General features: G+C 39.6%; 1 protein-coding gene across 3 annotated transcripts in view; it reads left to right on the plus strand.

Moving 5' to 3' along the window:
• The window catches only part of agps (alkylglycerone phosphate synthase), a 182,172-nt gene that overhangs the window by 21,427 nt on the left and 140,608 nt on the right, over nucleotides 1-20,137 (plus strand). For all 3 annotated transcript variants that reach the window (XM_069935825.1, XM_069935826.1, XM_069935827.1), the window contains exon 2: nucleotides 11,975-12,064. In XM_069935825.1, the coding sequence (XP_069791926.1) occupies nucleotides 11,975-12,064 (90 nt within the window). The remainder of the gene's footprint in view (nucleotides 1-11,974; nucleotides 12,065-20,137) is intronic.

The following is a 20,137-nucleotide window of genomic DNA, read 5'->3' on the forward strand; positions in this document are numbered from 1 at the left end:
GTGTTTAAAATAGACAATTTGTGCTCTGTGGGTCCAAGTTTGAGCTTCCTGTAGCCAATATTTAACTCCTTTCTCTCTCTCCACCACCCATAACTATAATGGTGTGTCTGACCTTGGCCTCCTCCATTGTCAGGGTGAGGATAAATGTAAAGTTGAGAAACAATGCATCATATTCCACTGGACAGCTTTAAATCTAACAGCATGATCATTGAATTTTATAATTTTAGGTTAACCCCCTCCCCCCCCCACCTGATTTCATTTCCTATCTCTACCTACTCATGTACAATTTTTTTCTAACTTTCCTTCCACCCCCTCACCAACCACCCTAAGTATGGTTTCTCCCTCTCGCCACCTCCCAGACCTTCTGTCCTATACTCTATCACCTCCAGCCCCCTCCCCATACTCCCCCCTCCCCCCTTTTATATCTGTTATTTTTGCCTTGTATTGGTTTTGATAAAGGGTTATGGCTCAACATTAACTGACCACTTCTACCCTGGTGCTGTCTGACCTGCTAAGTTCCTCAGCATTTCTTTGCTCAAGATTCCAGCATCTACAGCTTTACTGCTTGCTGCTCTATCAAAACTTCTTTGTAGTGTTGTCTCTCCCACAAATTTCATATTCTACCTGAAGCTGAGGAGTGCTGCTTTTAAACAGATTCTGTCTGGTTCAGGAACTTGCAGAGCACAAACAAGAATGAGGCAAAAGTAATCTCCAAATATTGATCAGCCCCAGTACTTTGTTACCTGCATATGCCAGTCAGTTTACCACCAGAATTGCTTAATGTGCAGTATGTGTGTGTCCTCTACCGGCATCACCTACGGCCCCTAGAACGCTTCCACCAGCGTTGTCTCCGCTCCATCCTCAACATTCATTGGAGCGACTTCATCCCTAACATCGAAGTACTCGAGATGGCAGAGGCCGACAGCATCGAGTCCACGCTGCTGAAGATCCAGCTGCGTTGGGTGGGTCACGTCTCTAGAATGGAGGACCATCGCCTTCCCAAGATCGTGTTATATGGCGAGCTCTCCACTGGCCACCGTGACAGAGGTGCACCAAAGAAGAGGTATAAGGACTTCCTAAAGAAATCTCTTGGTGCCTGCCACATTGACCACCGCCAGTGGGCTGATATCACCTCAAACCGTGCATCTTGGCGCATCACAGTTCGGCGGGCAGCAACCTCCTTTGAAGAAGACCGCAGAGCCCACCTCACTGACAAAAGACAAAGGAGGAAAAACCCAACACCCAACCCCAACCAAACAATTTACCGCTGCAACCGTGTCTGCCTGTCCCGCATCGGACTTGTCAGCCACAAATGAGCCTGCAGCTAACGTGGACATTTACCCCCCTCCATAAATCTTCGTCCGCGAAGTCAAGCCAAAGAGAAGAAGAAGAAAGAGTAGTTAAGTATTTACAGTTGCAGTTAAGGCAAGAAATAAAGAATGCTATGGTCCAACAGTAAAGACTACTTTTGGTGGTCCTTGGGTAGTTCATGGTTGGGGTTTGAGGAGAATAAGGAGGTTCAAGAGCCTGATAGCTGTTGGATAAATAAGAAACATGGAGGTGCTGGACTTCAGGGTTCTCTTGAGGCAGCACTTCACATAAATGCTTTCAAAGGATGGGAGGCCAGTGCCCATGATGGACTTGGCTAGGTTTGCCACTTTCTTCAGCTTTCTGCATTTCTGGGCACTCAAATCACCAAACCAGGCAATTGGTCAATATACCTTTCACTGTACACCTGTGGAAATTTGGAATATTTGATGATGTGCCAATCTCCTCGGGCTTAGAAAATTAAGGCATTAGTATGCCTTCACGGTTACCTCAATGTGCTGGCTCCAGGAGAGGTCCTCTGATATATAGACTCCCAGGTGCTTGAAGGTGCTAACCCTCTTCACTGGTGTCCCATCAATCAAAATTTAAATATATTGTCCAAGTACATGTATGACATCACATGCAACTCTGAGTTTTTTTAACTGCGGGCCAAGCAGAATGTGTGTAGATGGAATAGAGCAGAAGACTAAATGTGCCTCTGTTGTAATGGTTGATGAGGAGGTGATGTTGCCCACCTGTACTGATTGGTGTCCAGTTGCATAGGGATAAACTGTCTCCCAGATCCCCAAGTTTGATAGCTTTGCTGGTACCATAGTGTTAAGCACAGAGCTGTAGTCACTGAACAATAGTCTGACATAGGTGATCTAACAAAAAGGGAGAGTCAGCGGCATAGCATCTGCCATTGATCAATTGTGATAATAGATGAATGGAAGTGGGCCCAGGTCTTTCCTGTGACAGGTCTTCTGCTCCATAACTACTTCTAAAGACATAGTTAGCATAGCAGTTAGTGCAACGCACTGGCTGTAAGGTATTTTTATGTTTGTTCCATGTTTCCCTGGGTTTCCTTCAGGTGCTCTGGTTTCCTCCCATTTTTCAAAATGGATAGGGGGTTGTAGCTTAATTGGGGTATTTGAGGGGCACAGATTAATGCCTGTTGCCATGCTGTATAAGTTTAAAAAAACCTTAATCGCAGTAGATACAAGTGTTACTGACCAGTTGTAATTGAGCATGTTATTTTGCTGTTGGGCACTGAAGGGTCCACGCTGCTGAAGATCCGGCTGCGCTGGGTGGGTCACGTCTCCAGAATGGAGGACCATCGCCTTCCCAAGATCGTGTTATATGGCGAGCTCTCCACTGGCCACCGTGACAGAGGTGCACCAAAGAAGAGGTACAAGGACTGCCTAAAGAAATCTCTTGGTGCCTGCCACATTGACCACCGCCAGTGGGCTGATCTCGCCTCAAACCGTGCATCTTGGCGCCTCACAGTTCGGCGGGCAGCAACCTCCTTTGAAGAAGACCGCAGAGCCCATCTCACTGACTTAAAAGACAAAGGAGGAAAAACCCAACACCCAACCCCAATCAACCAATTTTCCCCTGCAACTGTGTCTGCCTGTCCCGCATCGGACTTGTCAGCCACAATCAAGCCTGCAGCTGACGTGGACTTTTACCCCCTCCATAAATCTTCGTCCGCGAAGCCAAGCCAAAGAAGAAGAAGAAAGAAAAGAAGACTGAAGGGTCCAGTCAGTTGGTTTGTGCAGGTTTAAAGAACGTGACCGGGTGTGCAGGTTGAGCTGGACAATTTGTGTGGATTGCCCCCTCCTCAAGGTTCTTTCATGTCAGTCTCAGAAACTGATTTCAGATTTATTGTCAGTACATTCATGACAGACTTACCGATTACTTTGTTGGGAAGGGTTAACTGCATTACAATGAAAGTGATGCCAAGACTGTAATACCTTTTTCAATCGCTGCCTATTCTGTTACCTAAAAACTTCAAGAAACTAAACCACCATGTTAGACAGTTTCTATGGAATAATAAGGTCCCAAGCATTGCACTGGAAAAACTGACATGGGACTACAGATTGGGAGGGCTTCGACGACCAGATTTCAAAAATATTACCTAGTTGCGCAGGCTAGAGTTCTCGCAGCCTTCTTCACTGAAGGACCCTTCCCACCCCCCCCCCCCTTCTTGGGTTCAAATGGGAATTTATTCAATGAAGGAGGGAAAATACTATCTATAAATGGAATTTCAAATTACTAAAGAAATAATCGGATAACCCCATTCTATCTAATAAACATGATTAGAACGTGTCAAGAAATTAATGAATGTATAGGAGGAAAAAAAATAGGGATATCAATAAAAGCACCATTGTCATACCACAAATTTAATATTCTATTGCCCATTTTTGCACAAAAATATAAGATAAATGAAGGACTGTTACACAGAAGGAACTTTTATGTCCTTTGAACAATTAAAACACAAATATTGGGTGGCCAATGGGACCATCTACTGTTTTCTCCAGCTTAGATTGTTCTTAAGAGAAGGATGGGGACCAACATTGACGCTACCTGAAATTAGTGAAATTGAATGAACGATTTGGATGGGGAATTCACCCAAATTTATAACAATAAATGTGCTATGTTCTCCAGAGTGAAAGTGCAAACCTGGGGTTGCAGAGGTCCAGAGAAAGGTGGGAGTCAGACTTTACTGTAGTGATTTCAGAAAGAAGTTGGTCAAATTGGTGCAAGGACAGCATGACATCAGTTATAAATGCAAGATATGGACTGGTTCAGTATAATATTTTTACATCAATTAGATCTTACCCCACAAAAGTTATACAGATCAAAAGCTGAAATTTCAGAGATGTGTTTCAGATGTGGGACTGAGACAGGAACATTTTTTACATGCTACATGGTCTTGCATGAAAGTGAGGCCATTTTGGCAAGAAATTGCAGAAAAATTAACCTGGATAACAGGAGTGGCCTTCACGGGTGACCCTGAACGATATCTATTAGGTAATTTCATGGAAATAAGCGACAAATTGACCAAATATCAAATCTCATTCATAAAAATAGCACTGGTGTTAGCGAAAAAATGTATCATGATCACTTGGAAGTCTGACTCCCCTCTACTTGTAGTACAATGGACTGCGGAAATGAATAGCTGTATACCTATGGGGGAAAAAAATCACATATAACTTAAAGAATAAATAACACACTTTTGTGAAAGGTCTGGCAAAAATAATGGATCAGTATGTATGGGAGCGAGGGAGGGATTGTTGTTTTTGTTTGTTGTGTTTGAGAAAAAGTTTACTATATTGTATATTTAAAATGTCTCTATGTAAATTAAAAAAAAAATTAAAGAGTATATTCATGAGTTCACATCAACCCAGAGATTCTTCTTCTTGTGAACCAGGCAGAATGACCACTTATTGGTAGTTCAAAAAAAACTGTACACATGTAAACAAATAAATGCAAACAACTGTGCAATAAAGAAGAGGGGGGGTGGGAATAAAAAAAAACACAATAAAGTACAAAAGTAAGAGTCCTTAAATGAGTCCCTGATTGAGGTTGTTGTTGAGGAGTCTGATGGTGGAGGGGAAGCAGCTGTTCCTGAACCTGGTGGTGAGTCTTGTAGCACCGACACCTCTATCCTGTTGGCAGCAGCGAGAACCAATCATGTGCTGGGTGATGTCAATCCTTGATGATTACTGCTGCTCTCCAACAACAGCAAGCTCAGTCATTGCGGGTCATGCGTGTTATTTTTTCCTCTTTTTCAAATGAGCATGGAAAGCATTGAGCACGAGCTATAGAGATGTTTCACATACTGCCTTGTTTCGCCTTACAAAATGTGTTGGGATGCAAATCTTTGCTCAGCTGCCAAGCATCTGTCTGAAACTCCAGCTTAGTTCAGAATTATCTTTTTGGTAATAGCCTTCCAGAGATTGTGCTTGCACTTCCTTTGTGTCTCTGAATCATCTGATCTGAATGCCACAAATCTGTTCTTCATTGCATTGAAGATCTCTTGGTTCGTCCATGGCTTTGTTTCTTTTGGCTTTCATATCAGATTAATTTAACATCAAAGTGTGAACGAAGTGTCAAAAATGATTTGTGTGAAGTTGTGTAACCAACAGAGAAAATGTGTCTGAATTAGTGGATTAGATGTGAACTTGTGTGTTGGACATAAAGACTTTCCCACTAGGTGGCAGACTGTTCCATAAATGCACAGTAATTACTCCAGAGGTTTCATTAATCACAGAAAATCTTGCCCAATGAACTTGTGCATTTCTAGTTTTACTTTTAATTTGTAGAGTTCAGAATCCAGATTTATTGTCATGAACAAGTCAGAAATTTGGTGTTTTGTGGCAATATAGGGCAAATACAGTGAAACCTTGTTAGAACGTGATTCGTTAATCTGCGGAATCGCTTATAGCGCAGGTATCTGTGGACCCCAAACATTGATTTTAGGATGTCAGGCTAACAGCCACAAACTCAAAAATGGACTCATGACTCACTTACAGGATGTGGATGTTGATATGTGGAGTTTAAAGGGCTTATTATAGAGTTTGAGTCACAGTATTCTGTTTTCCTGCTTCCTGAATCATGGCATATATGCATCTGTTCCACGACTCGGCTGTAACGTGGTATGGAATCTTGGAGCCCAACTACCGCAAATGAGGTTTTACTGTATTCCTATCATAACCATCTTACAACATTACTATAAAAAAGAAAATAGTAATGCACAAAAAGTAAGGCAGTGTCTTTGGTCCATTGGGTTATTCAGGAATCTGATAGCAGCAGGGAAGAAGGTGTCCTTGTGCCGTTGAGTGCTCATGTTTCAGGAGAAACTTTAAAGCCTCAATTCAATGCCGTAGATTCATGAGGTATAGTTGATATAGACTCAGGCCCTTCAGCTCACTGAATAGTTTTGTCCATCAAGCCCTAATTTTCACTGATCCTACACCAATCCCATTTTATTTTCCCATCATTTCTACTGTTCACCTGGACATGAGGGCAATTTGCAGTTTTGTCCATCAAGCCCTAATTTTCACTGATCCTACACCAATCCCATTTTATTTTCCCATCATTTCTACTGTTCACCTGGACATGAGGGCAATTTGCAGTAGCCATTTAACCAATCGGCCTGCATGTGATTGGAATGTGGCATGAAACCAGAGCACCTGGTGGAAAGTAATGGAGAACCTGCAAACTCAATGCCAGAGGTCAGGATTGAACCATGGTCCCTAGACTGGCAAGGCAACCGGTTGTTCTTGCTGAGCCATTGTAATCAAATTTTATCTTTACTGATAAACATTTTGTAAAGTGGATGTGAAGAATAGACTTTTGCTATTGATACAGTAATGGAAAATTAAATTTTGCACTCCTGACAAAAGGCTCAGCCCAGAATGTTGGTTACCTTTTACTTTAAATGGATGCTGTGTGAGTTACTGAGGTACTCCAGCAATTTTGTATATTCCATTCAGCCTCCGCATCTGCAGGCTTTTGTTTTACACATTGTATATTGAAGACATTGGGTAATCTGAGCTGACATTGGTAGCTGGTCTGAGAAACTTTGTGCTTCACTAATCTCTTCAGTTTGTGCTCCAATTTCGTTCACCCCCATGCTCAACCTCAAATAAATTTGTATTCTTTGTTTTGGTTATTTCTGGTAGCACATTCCACAATCATAGATGGCCCTCTCTTTGAATAGTTTCTGCTGAATTCTTTGTCTGATTTATTAGTGTCTTGTTTTATTACCTTAAGTATTGGCAAGTGGAATTATTTTTGATGTATATTGTATCAAATCATTTTGTATTTCAGATTTTTTGAGATCACCTTTTAGCTTTTTAATCTTCAGAATTGCACCCCAGCCTGTTTAGCCTTTCCTGACATTTGTAACTCCTTAGTTCTTGTAAATCTTTATTGGGTATTATCTACTTCCTCTGTAACCTTTTTATTTATTGCGATCAGAAAGGTACTTATTACTGTGTGTGGTCTCATTAAGAAGGCTCTGTGAATTCATCAAAAACTCTCTCTGCTTTTTCCAATCTGTCCCTTGAGAAATAAAACAGTCCTTGTTTTACCTTTTTAATGACATTTTGTGATTTTTTTTTTTGGAGTGTATACTCTCAAATCTGGTTTGTTCCTCTACTTGACTTGGATTATTTCAAACCTATTGAACTTGCACATCTAACTTGAAGGAAATTTGACAAAACTATTCATGTATTTATTTATTTTGTCACAAACTTTCTGTTAACTCTACCACCTTTTCTTAATGCCACATTTTCAACCAACTTTTAAATTGTACTTCCAGTTTTTTGTCCTGATGAAATTGTGACCGGCCTTGATATGAGTAATGCTTTTAGGCGACTTTTAACCCTTTGTCTAATTTAATAAGTTAACTTCTTCTCGGTTTATCTATTTTATCTCTCTCTCTCGACTTGACTGGCTCAGCCTTTAAAAGTTTTATATATAGCAGCTTACTGAAGGGATTTTTGCCAACTTGAAAATATTGCATTTGTGTCAGCCTAGTCTACTCTTTCTCTAACAGTTTCAAGCAATTTGGAAAAGATAAACAAGTCTATTTTCTCCTATTTGATTCTCATGATTTTGCAAGCCCTCTCAGACAATGATCATTAATGTGCTTAAGTAAAGACTTCATTACCATGGCTCCATCAAATGCTAAGCTACCTGGCCTATCAATATCTGGATTTGCTCCTTTTTTAAATCTCCTACATAGGCAGTTCCTTGGCATTGAAGGTGACCTGCTTCCATTCCAGTGTCATCAGTTTGTGTCCTTCAGTGGCAACCAGAATTGAGCATAATACTCTATTTGGAGCTGGACCAGTTTTTTTAAAAAAGGGGAGTTCTCCCCAAACTTCACTTTCGTACTCTGCACGATTTCTGATCAAACACAATTGTATATGCCATATTTAATACTTTCTCAGAATCTTGCCACTTCTCAAGTGGACATAACCCCAGGCCCCTGTGCTGCTGTACACCTTTAGAACATTTTTATTAGAACGATGATTGTCCTTGTTTCAGGTAACTCCCTCCCCTCTCTCTCTTTATATTTCTTCTTTACCTCCCTATTAACTTTTCTCTCCAACTCTCCCTCTCAAACTACATGCCACTGTCTCCCAGCCACAAGTGGTCAGAAGAATCCATTGTCCCAGTGTCATCAAGGAGAGTGGCCTCCGGGCAGGTGCTCTAACTCAGTGACGCTCCCTCCCTCCTCGGCACACTGGATGGTGACTCTGAACCCTCCCCTCTGCCTACTACCACACACGCACACCAGTGTGTGTGTGTGTGTGTGTGTGTGTGTGTGTGTTTGAGGGGGGGGGGGGGGGTAGGCCAGGCCTATGGGAGGATTCGGCATCAGGAGCTCTGGTGACCGGGGAGCAGGAGCCTGCCGATTCTCCAGTGAGTGTTCCACCAGCCCGGGAATCAACGGCAGCGGCAGGTTTTTGTCGGTGATCAGCCGCAGCGATTGGCTGTGGTTTTACATCCAGCATTTATTTGATGAGAATTAACATTTTTTTAATGCTTAAAAAGCCTTCCCTTGTTTGTTGTTATTTAAACATTGGTATAAGTGATTTGGTGTTGCTATTGGGCTGTTTTTAAAAAAATGACCAGTTAATCTGGAAAAAAAAGTATGTCCGACATAATCGTTTTGGATTAATGAAGTTGCACTGTATATTGCAATTTATAACGGCCTTTTTTGAAGGCAGAATTCACGGTTAATGGGAAGATACTGAACAGGTGGAAGAACAGAGATCTTGGGGGCCGTGTCCATAGGACACTCAAAGTTGCTGCACAAATTAATAGTGTTAGTCTTAGCCCCCTGCTCTACTTGCTGCGCACCTGTGATTGTGTGCCTCGGTGTGACAATAACACCATCTACAAATCTGCTGACAATACCATGGTAGTGGGTTGGTAAAATGGGGCAAAGAGTCAAAATTGGAGGGAGATTAAAAACATAGCTGAATCTTCTTTCTTCTTTGGCTTGGCTTTGCGGACGAAGATTTATGGAGGGGGTAAATGTCCACGTCAGCTGCAGGCTCGTTTGTGGCTGACAAGTCCGATGCAGGACAGGCAGACATGGTTGCAGGGGAAAATTGGTTGGTTGGGGTTGGGTGTTGGGTTTTTCCTCCTTTGTCTTTTGTCAGTGAGGTGGGCTCTGCGGTCTTCTTCAAAGGAGGTTGCTGCCCGCTGAACTGTGAGGCGCCAAGATGTACGGTTTGAGGCGATATCAGCCCACTGACGGTGGTCAATGTGGCAGGCACCAAGAGATTTCTTTAGGCAGTCCTTGTACCTCTTCTTTGGTGCACCTCTGTCACGGTGGCCAGTGGAGAGCTCGCCATATAACATGATCCTTGCATTCACTGTCACCAAAAACAAAGAGCTGATTGTGGATTTGAGGAAGGGGAAACCAGAAGTGTACGATCCAGTGATCACTGGGGGAATGAACGGTGGAGAGTGTGAGCTAATTTAAATTCCTGGGAGTCACTATCTCAGAGGTTATTTCCTGGATTCAACACACTGTCATTTTGCAGAAAGCACGAGGGTGCCTCTACTTAGGCATTTGCAGAGGTTTAGTATGACATCAGAAACCTTGGCATACTTATGCAGATGCGTGGAGGGGGGTGGGGGGGAGGAGTGTGCTGGCCAGCTGCATCATGTCTGGTATGGGGCACCAATATCTCCAAGCAGAAAGCCCTGAAAAAGCTAGTGGATGCAGGCCAGAGCATCACCGGCAAAACTCTCCCCAGCATTGAGAAAATCCCCATGGAACACTGCTGTCGGAGAGCAGCAGCAACAATCAAGGATCCACACCATTCAGGGCACGCTCTGTTCTTGCTGCCGCCATCAGGAAAGAGGTACAAGTGCCACAAGACTCACACTGGCAGGTTCAGGAATAGTTGCTACTCCGCACAACTAATTCAATCAAAGACTCATTAAGGATTCTTGCTTTGCACATCATATAATATTGAATATTTATTTTTTTCCATTGCACTCAGTTTATTCACATATCATTCTATGTTTACCTTTCTCTCTTTTGTATAATATTATTTCCTTGTCCAATTTTTGTTTTGCACTACCAGTAAGTAGAAATTCTGCCTTGCCTGCAGGTAAAAGATTCTCGGGGTTGTTTGTATGTGATAGAATGTATGTACTCTGACAATAACTTTAACTTTGAGCGCTTATTAATTTAGTCTTTCATTGGTATCTATTGAACTATGATAACTGGGATCTTATCTCTTCTACTCCAAGTTCCTCTGCAGCCTGGAGGATAATATCCTTGCCCTGGCACTGGGTGGGTAACAGGGCCTTCTATTCTCAAGCTAATGGTATCTTTCCTCCAAATTGTACATCTACAACTACAGCTACCTTTTCAACATGGGAGGAGAAGAGGAGGTATCTCTCAACCACACTTAAGTAATTTCCAGTTCCTATTGTCGCTTTGTTCTACGGAATGAAAACGGGTCCTTTGTCTCAACTTGTTCATTCCGACCAAGCTGATCCCCTTTGCCTGTGCTTGTCTAGTATCCCTCTGAACCTTAGTCTTGCCATACTTTCTGGCTCCAAAGGTTTCAATATCCTCAAATTGGTCAATTGCAGAGACTGAGGCTCTTGTAATATTATCTCATGGTTCCCATACCTGCTTCACCCAGTTACACCCTGTCCTGACTGATCATGTGTTAATTTCAAAGTGTATAAAAGATTTGCTTGCATCTTGGACAAAATTACATTTTGTATTTGTCCAGTTTTTCTCCCTCAATGAACACTATTGCTTTTCCTTTTCCTGATAAGCTGTTGCATCAACTAAAGCTGGTCCTTGACAAAATTGATATAAATATGTAAAGCTAATTTTGCATTTCATTGAAATTTGATTGGTAGGAAATTATTTGCTCTATGATTTTTTTTAAGACATTCTGACTGTCTCCTGAGACTACATTTTGCATTAGTATCAGGAAGTTAGGATTAGATATGGTTTTAAAAGACCCTACAGACTTGGAACAGTTAGTTGTTGATGGAATGGCTAATTAATTTATTTCAATAGCATATATTGTTTTACAAGAAATAAAAACTAAATTAAGTTTATTCAAGTCAAGAGGAAGGTGGGGACAAGATTTAAATATTAATAGATCAACAAATTTGGCAACATTTATGTAAAGAGGATATGTCTAATTAATGTAGGAGATAGATTACTTCATTATAATTTTTTATATCAGTTATATATTTACACCTCAGAAGTTGAATAGATGAAAGTTGAATAATGTTTTAGATGTGGAGAAGATATTGGAACTTTTATTCATTCTACATGGTCCTGTTCAAAATTTAAACCTTTTTGGATTTCTATTATTAAGTTTTTACAACAGGTTACATTGAATCCTGAATTATTGTAGATGGGAAATTTTAAGAATATAATTCCTAAATTACCTTTATCAGATTTTTCAACTGAAATTTTTCAACTGGAATTAAATGAGTGCTGATGGACAACATGGACTTGTTGGACTGAAGGTCTTATTTCTGTGCTCAGCCACTTTGACTTTTCTAAAATGTATAACTATTTAAAGTAAAAGTTATTTTATTAATCTTGAACATGCATTATGTTTATGTATTGAAATAATTCCTTTATTTCAAGGCAGGAGATCCTGAAATGGAATGGATGGGGTTACAGAGACTCAAAGTTTACGTTTAATAAAAAGGGGCAAGGTGAATTTACAGGTAAAAGGTAAGATTGCTCAGCAATTTTCAATATAAACATGAAATATCATTCTTTCAGTTACTGTCTATTTGAAGTTGGAAGAAACTTGTTTTGAAAGCAGCACAATTTTCATCCAATGCACCAAGTTTATGGAGATGAGAATGATTCTTTCAAAATTAGCGTATGTTTGCTGCTACTAAATGAATTTGGTCTGAAGGAGTGAACTTGTGAACAATGTTTGGAATGTTAATTATGAAGGAGAGTTCATCTGATGTATCTGAACTTTACTATTTTATTTCAGGCATATGGATGTTCTCAATGATTGCTGTTTTGTTTCAAATGACTGTGTACAGGTATGCATTGCCTAATGTATGTTCGGGCAATGTCCGACCAAATATACGTCTGTGGTCCCATAATTATTTAATTACCGGGAGGAAGTCTGCAGCAATTTAGAACAAGTGATCACTAGCTATAGGAAATTGTAAACCATATACCTAAACTGATCTGACTGTACCCCTCTCTCCCCACAGCCCTGTATCAGTGCCAACTAATCCCACTGTCCTGCATTCTTCCCACAGCCCTGTATCAGTCCAACTAATCCCAAAACCCTGTATCAGTCTCCACACTGATCGCACTGCCCCCTCTCTCCCCACAGCCCTGTATTAATCCCAACTAATCCCACTGTCCTGCACTCTCCCCACAGCCCTGTATCTGTCCCCACACTGATCCCACTGCCCTGCTCTTTGCCCACAGCTTTGTGTCAGACCCCACACTGATCCCTACTTACAAATAAAATGTTTACAGGTACACTACAATATCCCATCTAGCTTTGCTAAGTTTATAATGTGTTTACACGATGTCCCCATTGCATAATGCCCAATTTCACAACATATTGTGAACATTGAGTGGTGCACACCTGTACTACATTTCATATTTTGAACTTTATGAATATCCTTGTGTTCAGTGTTTGAATATTTTGGAAAAATTATCTTGAAATTATATTTTCATCATGGCCATTTTAAATAAATCTTTTGGATAAAATCTTAAAGATCCTTGTTGCCCCTGATTTTCATAAATCCTATTGGCAGAAATGCAGCTCTCATCGTGTGCATCTGGTATACTTATCTAGAATGATTACTTGTGTAATCTTCTAACACAGACCAAGTGCTTGAAAGTTCATCAGGACAATATTATGATGATGCTTCAGATTTGGTATTATTATTCTTATTATTCGTGAGGTGGACAATTTATGAAACTGAGGTTAAAATTTATTCTTGGAAACCTTGGTGCAGAATTCCTTGCCCCAATAGTTTTTCTTTACTTATCAAAATTTATTTCTGGATGGAAAAACATTATCTCCCGGAGGTTGTTTTTAAAACTTTGTGCTCACTGAATATTTAAAAAAAAAACATTTGGATATACAAAATTATCTGGAATGTTAACTTTGGTTTTGATTTTCCCTTCTTTCTTCTCACAAATAACCTGGATGAAATCTGGAAGTTGATGCTTTGATAATCAGACTTTTATCCTAAAGTGACAGTTGAAAGTATAACTTGGCTTATGGTAACCTTCAAACCGCGCTGCAAATGTTCAATTTCCTATAATACTCCAGTACGTTATTAGAATGACTTTATGTAGTTGTGGTCGTAAACATATTTAAGATTAAAGTTGATATCCTGTAGAGGTTTACCACACTATTTCCAGACTGCAGCATTACAGTAACAAATTGTGTTTGACAATGGAATTCCCTAACAAGGAGAAAGCATTTAAGTTGTCTAGTGATACGTTTAGAGGATGACCTGAAGATACTGAATTTAATAGAGCAGATTTGTTTCTAAAAAAAACAAATGGAATGGATGATCTCTGGCCTGAGCCTGCTAGCTGTGGTGATTAATTAGTATTTAGAAACATGTCATGTAGAATACACAAATGGAACTCCAACTGTGCACATGAGAGTAGTACTTTTTTTTCTCTATTTAAACTTGCATCTCTAGATTGTTTTTGTAAGAATGGATCAGAATTGTTTCCTTTCAGTTTTGTTGTAGAGTTTTGCCTGCTGGCCTGGAACTGCTCATTTTCAACTGGGTAATAAATGACTTCAAGCAAAAGTTTTTAAAAAAAAAGTATGCATTGCATGCAATGTCTTTGCACGTCCTTAATTGCGGTCATGAGTTATACCAGAGCCAAGTGAGTGCTTCTATTTACTAAATGTACATAATGAAGTTTGGGAACATTTGAGACATTCCAAAAATTAAAATGTCTTCCATAGCTGAACTAAAACAGAAATATCACCATAATTTACATTAAAATAAAACAAAATTTTGATGTTATTTTGAATTTGCTTATTTATAGCACGTCTTTATATTTATGATAACTAGTAGCTCAGGAGCATCTGGAACAATTTTGAAAGAGAAGCACTCTTTGAAATGTTTCTGATTTTCTTGAGATGCCAGAGACTGGAAGTTTGGGGAGAAATTTTAATTCAGTGCTACTGGCAAATAGACAAAGTTTACAAACTAATTTTTGAATATAGCTAGAACAAATAATTCGCAAGCCATGATAACTTTTAATTGCCCTGCTATGAAATTACTTGGGACCTTTGCCTTCATCATTAATGCCAAAAATGCAGCTTGAATTGTTGATAAGCAGGAGCCATTGGGCGAGGTGTTGGAAATGAACTGGTGCTGTGGACCCACAAAGTACTTGAAAACATTCTCTCTCAAATTTATACTGCAGGTGGAGGTGATGGTTGGTAAGATTTTCAAAGAAGCAAAAATGGCCTAATTGTAAAGCAGAATGTGCCACGTAATGATTGTTCTTTTCTATTTTTAACACTTTTGTTTACTTAATTTACATTTATATGAATCCCACTTAAAAATCATAACGTGCCCTTGTTTAATTTTCCATTGCAGGTAGTTGCAAAAAAGATTTTGACTTGGTGTTAAATGCAGTTGAACAGATTAATGTCCTTGTACATGTGGAACATTTGCTGGGGGATTGTCTTTTAAATGAGGGCTTTATCTTTGTGAACCCATATGGTATCAGTGTTTCCTTTGTGCTGCTTGAATAGCCCTTCAAATTGTATAATCTTAAAACAAATGCAAGTATATTCTATACCTAGAAAACTACCTCTGAATTTTATTTTTGCATTTTCTTCAGTTTCTATCATTCACCATCACTTTACAATTGAATTCTAGTTTGCAAAGTAGCAAGAGTAATTTCACCATCGTCACTAATGACCTCTTTTGTGTATGACTCGGATGACTTTCCCTCCATTTTTACTGTCTAATCATTTTAACGTGTTTGATTTAGCTCCTATTATTCAATATATCCTCTAGGGTTTGGCTCAACTACATTCCACTCATACCAGTCTGAATGTGGCCAATGTATCTGCAACTTATTTTAAAATGAGTCTGAATGTCTCAGGATGGCAACATTTCAAGATTTGAATTGAAGATCTATTTGTACAAATTTCCCAGTCAATTTCTTCACCATCTTTAACTCCATAAATATTGTGCTGTTTTGACTTTTCTCGAATGTTGTGAATGAATCAGAAATGTATCCAGTTCAAATAACATTGTTTTTACTGTTTAGCTTCCACCAAAAACACCGACAGCCAAAATTGCAAACTTCTGGATAATCTTAATGCATCAAATTAAAAATCATTGTTCTCAGTAGTTGTTCATTCTGTTGTGTCTGATGAAATCAATCAAGTCTTGATGTCGGTTGATTTGTTTCAATCCAACTTTTTTTTAACTAAAAGCAACTTTTTACATTTTTTTTGGACCAATATATATTTGTCCTTAACAATCCAACTCTTGAAATTCTCATTTCACTCTGCTATTCCTGGACTCCAGTCCTACATGTTGCATTTGTTTGCTCCAAGTAGCTATCCACCAGCACCTTGCTGTATTGCTGTATGCTTTAGCCAGGTCTGTTCATTGTGGATGGAACTCCTGGCATTGCTTATAGACATTAAGCTTCAAAATTAATGGATCCTCAGCCAATGTTTTGTCATCGAGCCTTCCTGAGAGTCTCAACAGCAGATCGGAAGCTTGTAAGAATTGCCCAGCATTTATCATGGGGAAGTTGAGACCAGACACAAGATCCACGTGCTCCTTAATCTTGAGTGGTGTTTGTGGAGACAAATAAGGAGTGAGGTGGGTAAGAGGAGGGGATAAAGACTGATGTGAATAAGCCACTATTTTAAAATTAATGTTAGAATTTTAATTTAAAAAAAAATTAACTAAAGTGATTCTACCATTCTGGAATCCAGAAACATGGAACAAACTCCAGTTTCAACAGTATCAAATTTGCAGAATTTACAACAGAAGTTGGCCTCATCAGCAACAACGATGACTTGCAGAACAGAGAAGAGGTGGAAAATCTTGTGAAATGGTGCGAGTGCAACAACCGGAGTCTCAACATGGACAAAACAAAGGAGATCACCATGGACTTCAGGAGGAGTGATCACCCTCCAGTACACCTTAACAACACTGTAGTAGGGAAAATGGAGGGCACTAACAAAAAACTTGGAGTTTACTTAACTATCATGGATGCTCAACATCTCCTCACTTGTCAGGAAGGCGCAACAGCGACTGCACTTCCTGAGAAGACTGAAGTGGGCAAAGCTACCGGCCACCATTGTCAGTCTTCTATTGAGAGTGTTCTGGCCAGCTGCATCTCAGTGTGGTACGGTTGCTACAGAGAAATGGAGCAGAGGTCAATCCACAGGACCATAAGAGTGGCAGAGAGGATGGGATTGTTGTCTGAAGAGTGCGCAAAATCATTGCGATCCTTTCCATCCTGTACACAGCATCTTTCAGCAACTCCCATTGGAGAAAGAGGTATAGGAGAATCCGAGCCAGCACCACCAGGCTGAAGAACAGCTTCTTCCCACAGGCATGAGAATGCGGAACCACCAAAGCAGCTGCTCGCACTAACCATCTGAGACACTCCTATTTCTATTTCATAACTATATTTATTTGTATAGATGAAATCCTTGCCCTGCATATGTATTGTTCATGTGTTATGTCCGGTTGTGTGTCTGCATGTTTTGCACCGAGGACTGGAGCATGCTGGTTTGTCAGGTTGTACTTATTTAATCAGATGACCATGAAAACTTCAACCTTCACAGTTTTGAAAAATGGCAAAGATAGGGGCTGGGACTTTGCTATCTGTAAGATTTCCAGAGCAGTCTCACGGGCAGAACCATCCATGAGCAACAGAATTGGTGATAAGAAATAATCTATACAGGGCTGTTACAGCCAGCAAGACTGAACTTCCAAATTTGGAGAAAGTAAGCTTGGGCGAATGAGAAATGCAGATGGTGGGTCTACTCTGGGAAAACCCCAGTTATCAAGTTTAAAACATAATCATTCGCAAGACACACAACTTTATTATACTTAGCTTTCGTTCCACATTTCTGAGACTGTTGTCATATGTTAAGACTTTAAATAAACATGTAGAGTAATAGATTATCCAGTGACTGCCTTGTATTTCAACCTCTAAACTTTACATTCTTGTACACATTTTAAATTTATTGAAATCATATTCATTTTACCTTATGCCTCCTAAAATATCAATGGACAAACCTAAATTTTGAGATCCCTGTCCTATATTTGCTCAACTTTCTTCAGAATCTACTGCTTGAGTTGCCCCTCAATTCTTTTTACTAAAGAGGACAGTTCTAATTTGTCTTGTGACATTTACAGAATTCTTCTTTCTTTTTCTTTGGCTTGGCTTCGCGGACGAAGATTTATGGAGGGGGTAAAAAGTCCACGTCAGCTGCAGGCTCGTTTGTGGCTGACCAGACCGATGCGGGACAGGCAGACACGATTGCAGCGGTTGCAAGGGAAAATTGGTTGGTTGGGGTTGGGTGTTGGGTTTTTCCTCCTTTGCCTTTTGTCAGTGAGGTGGGCTCTGCGGTCTTCTTCAAAGGAGGCTGCTGCCCGCCAAACTGTGAGGCGCCAAGATGTACGGTTTGAGGCGTTATCAGCCCACTGGCGGTGGTCAATGTGGCAGGCACCAAGAGATTTCTTTAGGCAGTCCTTGTACCTTTTCTTTGGTGCACCTCTGTCACGGTGGCCAGTGGAGAGCTCGCCATATAATACGATCTTGGGAAGGCGATGGTCCTCCATTCTGGAGACGTGACCCATCCAGCGCAGCTGGATCTTCAGCAGCGTGGACTCGATGCTGTTGACCTCTGCCACCTCGAGTACCTCGACGTTAGGGGTGTGAGCGCTCCAATGGATGTTGAGGATGGAGCGGAGACAACGCTGGTGGAAGCGTTCTAGGAGCCGTAGGTGGTGCCGGTAGAGGACCCATGATTCGGAGCCGAACAGGAGTGTGGGTATGACAACGGCTCTGTATACGCTTATCTTTGTGAGGTTTTTCAGTTGGTTGTTTTTCCAGACTCTTTTGTGTAGTCTTCCAAAGGCGCTATTTGCCTTAGCGAGTCTGTTGTCTATCTCATTGTCGATCCTTGCATCTGATGAAATGGTGCAGCCGAGATAGGTAAACTGGTTGACCGTTTTGAGTTTTGTGTGCCCGATGGAGATGTGGGGGGGCTGGTAGTCATGGTGGGGAGCTGGCTGATGGAGGACCTCAGTTTTCTTCAGGCTGACTTCCAGGCCAAACATTTTGGCAGTTTCCGCAAAGCAGGACGTCAAGCGCTGAAGAGCTGGCTCTGAATTAACAAAACTATAAATCACAATTGTCTGATGTGCTTTCATTTGTTGATCAAAAGAACTTGTCAGTCTTTAAAAATGTAATATTGTTTTTTTTTAAAACTTTATTTAAAATTTTATAACATGAATAAAATAAAAATTACATTTAAAGAAATAATAAAAAATAAGATAATAAAAATTAGAATACTACATCATTAAACTACACAAATTAACCCCCCCAATAATTATAACACAACATTAATCATCTAATTTAAAATTAGTCCAACCCTCCCCCCCAAATAAAGAGTGAAGAATTAATTAACAATATTGTAAATAAAATAGAAAAAACCCCACTTACAAAAAAGGATAAAACTTAACAACAAAAAAATTACTAACAACAAAAAAAATATCAATACTAAAATAATACCCTTAAACATATATTTAAATCAAACATAATACATGTATTTAACAAATGAAATCCACTTTAAAACTAAGTTCAAATATTAAAATCATATATCAACCACATATCTGTTATTCAAAAAAAATCATAATTAATAATACATAAATACAGAATTTCCATTAATACCAAGTTTCCTTTATAATTCATCGAGAGAACAAAAACATCCCTTAGAAAAACAATCAGATAAACTTTTTATTCCCTTCCCCTCCCCTTATATATAAAAAAAGAAAAAAAAAGAAAAAAGTTCAAACTCTTATAAAATTCTCCATATTCTTCATTTATAACATCTTCAAAATTCTCTATCGAAATTAACTTAATTTTATTAAACTCTTCTCCCTCACTGTATTTGTAATTAATTTTCTTCTTTTTCTTCTTATCACCTTTCCCCTCATCTTCATCTAATTCAACATCCTCAATTTTTGACTTATTATCTTCTGTGACATTATCCTCTTAAAAAAGAAAGAAAAAAGAGAAAAAAACCCCCCCAAAAAAAAGAGAAAAAAAGGAGAGAAAATAAAAAACCTCTTAATTCCCTCTCAATTACAATCAGAAAACAGAGTTAAAAAAATATATTTATTTAAAAAAACTAATAATAAAAAAACCTTCACTTAACCCAAAAATTAAAAAGAAAAAAAAAACACAGGTCGGAGGTCACAACTACCTCCTCCTGTTTAAACCGCCTAAAGCGGTAACTCCCCCAAAATATTGGGTGTGAGATAACTCACAGGTAGCTGATGACTTCTGGAAACTAGTGCCCACCCAGTTCCCTCTCCCAACTCCCATTTCATTAAACTATCATCATTTAAACTCTTCTCAAAAAAAAGATAAAAGATTTATTTTTTTAAATCAACGTTACCACTTCGGTCACCATTGCTTCCATTTCTTTTAAAAAACTGGATCCCACCTTACATCTCTACTCTCTTTGGAGACCTTGAAGGACTACATCGTTCCTGAAACTGCATGACTGGTAGA

The sequence above is a fragment of the Narcine bancroftii genome, chromosome 4 (assembly GCF_036971445.1).
Source record: "Narcine bancroftii isolate sNarBan1 chromosome 4, sNarBan1.hap1, whole genome shotgun sequence".
In the NCBI taxonomy this organism is placed as follows: Eukaryota; Metazoa; Chordata; class Chondrichthyes; order Torpediniformes; family Narcinidae; genus Narcine; species Narcine bancroftii.